The 4,030-nt window shown below is 50.7% G+C and overlaps 1 protein-coding gene across 1 annotated transcript in view; it reads right to left on the reverse strand.

The window, feature by feature from the left end:
- The window catches only part of PGPEP1 (pyroglutamyl-peptidase I), a 39,140-nt gene that overhangs the window by 16,649 nt on the left and 18,461 nt on the right, over window positions 1–4,030 (reverse strand). Inside the window, exon 2 of the mRNA XM_045299246.1 lies at window positions 2,463–2,579. Within this exon, the coding sequence (XP_045155181.1) occupies window positions 2,463–2,579 (117 nt within the window). The remainder of the gene's footprint in view (window positions 1–2,462; window positions 2,580–4,030) is intronic.

The following is a 4,030-nucleotide window of genomic DNA, read 5'->3' on the forward strand; positions in this document are numbered from 1 at the left end:
TATCTCTCATGCTCTCGATGACTTTAATATAACGCTTATATATCTCAACCGTACAATTGTGCATTACTGAACCCAGAAGTAGTATTACTGAACCAGTGAGTTCAAGCAGCGGGTGGGGCTGGCACCCCACTCCCCCTTGCCAACTTTTAATTTAATACTACATTAATGACCTAGGGAAATGTTCATAATGAAATATTTATAAAGCACCACATAACTTTTGAAGACAGCTTCAATCCTATCAGTTAGGATCTAGCTGGATACAGCTTAAAAGCGACCAGTGACGTGCAGGTGTGCTGACACGGGAGGAGCGTGGTAAGAAAACACAGAACAGGGACTACCTGCAGAACAGCAGGCTCTCCCAGACGGCAGCCACTGACCACACGTGGCGACGTGGAACGTGGCAGCCCATACAGTGAGGTGTGTTCAGTTTAAAACACACCCAATTTAAAAAAATAAAATAAAATAAAAACAACAACAACAAATAAAATAAAAAAAAACAAAAAATAAATAAATAAATAAGTAAATAAAACACACCCAATTTCAAAGACGACCGACCATCTCATTAGTAATTTTTTTCACTTTGATTTCAGGTGGAAATAGTAATACTTTAGATGGTCTGGAATAAATCAAACATTATTAAACTTAATTTCACCTGTTTCTTTTCACATGCATGGGGTTTTCTGTTCTGTTTTGAAGGTAGTTATTGGTCAAAATTACATCCACCTCAAATTTATGTTGCTGTCCAGAGAACTCGGCCTTGTTTGGAAATGAGGTCTTGGAAAAATGTTGTCGGTTAAACTAGCAGGAGATAAAAGAACAGGAGTCCAGGGGTCCTGATCCTGTATGAGTGGTGTCCTCTAGCAGACAAGAGACACTGAGACAGGGAGGTGCCTGGGAGCCACCAGCTGCCAGGTGAGAGGCATGGAACAGAATCTCGCTCAGAGACTCAGAGGGGATCGAACCAGCTGACACCCTGCTCTTGGACCCCCAAGCCCCAGAACTGTGAGCTGACGTTTTCTGTCCTTAACACCACTTTGCGGTACGTTATCACATACCGTAACGAGGACGCGTGGCTACCAGAGAAGGCAACGCTCCGTGAGGCTCGCACCGCCAGAGCTGCCCCTCCGAGCAGAGCACGGCCCCGTTTCAGTTCAGTGCTGGGCCTGAGCATCTGGCCCCGTGCCTGGCACAGAGTGGGGGCCCCACAAATTAAATCCTGGGGGATGTTAAAGCAGAACCACAGTGGGACTCTCTCTCTCTGCCATCGAGTCCGTTTCTACTCCTAGTGAGGACAGGGTCGAACGGCTCCTGTGGCTTTCTGAAGCTAACTCGCTGTGGGAGTAGAAAGCCTTGTCTTTCTCCCAAAGAGCAGCTGGTGGTTTCGAACCGCTGATCTTGTGGTTAGCAGTCCAATGTGTAACCACTGTGCCACCAGGGCTCCTAGTGAGATACACCTGGGAATAGGCTTGACAGATTATTTCTCTCCATGAGGATTTATTCATCTCTGCAGCAAATATAACTGTCAATGGGGTGGAGCAGACAAGGGGCGATGATCTCGAAACTTCTTAGCCGTAACCAACCTCCTTGAGGGGGTGAGTCGCTGGGCCAGGGAGTTCAGGATCATAGGGGGCACCAAGGCCAACAGGCAGGTGTATTTCCTATTATAATCTAGTACTAGAAGGTCCTGCGTTGGTGAGTGTAGACCTGAGATCTCAAAGCTCACGCGCGCGACGTTGGAGGTGAAAGGACTCATCTCTCCCACCCCGAGGAAAGAAGAGTGAAGGAAATCAATGACACAGGGAAACAACAGGTCCAGTGGGCTGCTGGACTGCGAGAACCTCAGGCCCCACAACCCTGAGACCAGAAGGTCAGATGGTGCCCGGCCACCCCCACCTCCCACCCCCACAGTCCGGACAGAGATCCAATGAGAAGGTCCTGAAGAGAGTAGGAGTGAACTACAGAGCAAACCTCAAACTCGTTTGTACAAAAGGCTTCTTGGTTGGATAGAAACAAGTGGGACTTGTACGGTTCTGGCCACAAAAACAGTGGTGGTCTAGTGAGCTAAACAGCGGTCCCCCAGAAGGTCTGTCCGTGCTCTAATCCCTGGAACCTTAATTGGAAAAAGGGATTTTGCAGACACGGGGAGAGAAGAGAGGAAGGGGAAGAAAAGAGAAGAGAGAAAACACTGAGGAGGTTGGAGGAGAACCTGGATCAAGCCGCACCTGAAGCTGACCTTGTGCCCATGCTGGGTCAACGAGTGTTTCTACCAAGCAAGTGCTGACTGACGAGAAACACTCCAGAGGGGCAGAGCCAGACACTGTGAGGTCCCCCGGCATTTGCGGTCCTCAACTCTAACAGGGGACCTTTGGGAGACAAGGCTGTGGCACGGGCCGTGTGGCAGAGCAGGAACCACGTGTGGGCACCGCCTGCGAGTCCTGAGGAGGAAAAGCCTGGCCACTCACCTGTGGACTGTGCTTCTCCCACAGGGCCGGGATGAGTCTCTGGACTGTCTTGTACTCGACGGGGATCTCGTACACATGCAGGTCCACACTGTCGCCCAGGCCCAGCTTCTCCAGCTCCTGGAAGTGAGAGCAGACAGAGCCCTGCAGTGTATGGTGGGGATCAAACTCCCCCTGAAGACAAACCAGCCAGTCCTCAGAACAGGGTGGCCTCCCAACTCTTCCTGCAGAGCCAGGGGGGACCCACTTGCCTCCAATTCTGCCAAGACTGGGCCTCCCAGGTTTACCCCGGCGCTGCTGACTGACGCGGACCGGTGCACTTGGACAGGGTGTTGGCGAAGAACACTGCAAGTACCTGGGACTGCCTGCCTCGGAAGAAAGCACCGCCAGATGCCCTTAGAGCAGAGGCTGGCAGCACAATCTACCCAGCAGGGTTCTCATGCAGAAATGAGGGGAGGTCAGGATTTTCCCGGATATGCAGAAATGAGGGGGATTTGTAAGCACCAGACCCAGCCCTACAAGAACTGAAGAAGTTCTCTAGGAAGAAAACATGACACCGGCCTACAGACCCCAAGTGTTGACGAGGAGCATCCAAGCCCCTGGACACGTGCAAAGATAAACTCACAAGTGTGGGGTTATAAAGAGCGTTCCCCAGCTTTGTCTCCCCCAAAGCCATGCCAAACACGAGGGGCTTTTTGCCAGCATATGGGGGGAGGTCAGCTGCTTAGAGACAGCCTCCCCGAAGGCAGTCAGTTGCCAGACTACCTGGCCACCACAGGTAGGCCCTGCTCTCTGCTGCTAAGGACAATGGGCTACTTCTCCCCAAAGGCTTCGGACCATTAGCCTGGTCCCCGTAGGTGGGGTTTATACCCTACTGATAATGGTTTCTATGGAGACCAGATCAAACCAGCTCAGTTACATCCAAAGTCAGGCTGCCATCCTGAATCTAGGATCCGCCCTTCTTGTCACATGTGTGCCCCTATTCCTTCCCCTTCCTATTACATGGATACCCCTAGACCACCCCCTCCCATTGCTGTATAGCCTATAGCACAACCCTTTCCTGTGACGTATGCCTTTACCTGTAATTAGGGGGCTTACATGCCCCCCGAAGGTATATAGGCCTGAGTTAGCAATAAAGGGCTCTCTGAGGCTCCCCTCTTGGCCTCTCCGTGTAGGTTCTCCTCCCCTCTCCTGTCCTCCTTCCCCTCCCCCTATCTCCATCAAGTGGGGCTGAGCTGAGCATGCTACCATGAATTGTGTCTGACTCCATTAATTCAATCTCTCTTCTAGCTCTCATGCGCTCTATGACGTTACTATAATCTTTACTCATTGTCGCTGTACAATTGTGCTGATGATGTGTGAGGGGCTGGTTAACCCTGACACACAACGAGATTCTAGGGAATCTGGGCTCGACGACAGTAACGCAAAAACAAAACGAGGGGGTTGGTGCAGATAAGACCTTTCACGTGTCAAAGGGGGAATCTAAGTGATTTGGTGAAAAAGAGGCTCAAAAAAATACTAACAAGGGGAAATCTATTCCTAAAACACTCAACTTGTAAGATGGAGGGCAA

The sequence above is a fragment of the Echinops telfairi genome, unplaced genomic scaffold (assembly GCF_000313985.2).
Source record: "Echinops telfairi isolate 266 unplaced genomic scaffold, ASM31398v2 ScPeMD7_7457;HRSCAF=8495, whole genome shotgun sequence".
Lineage (NCBI taxonomy): Eukaryota > Metazoa > Chordata > Mammalia > Afrosoricida > Tenrecidae > Echinops > Echinops telfairi.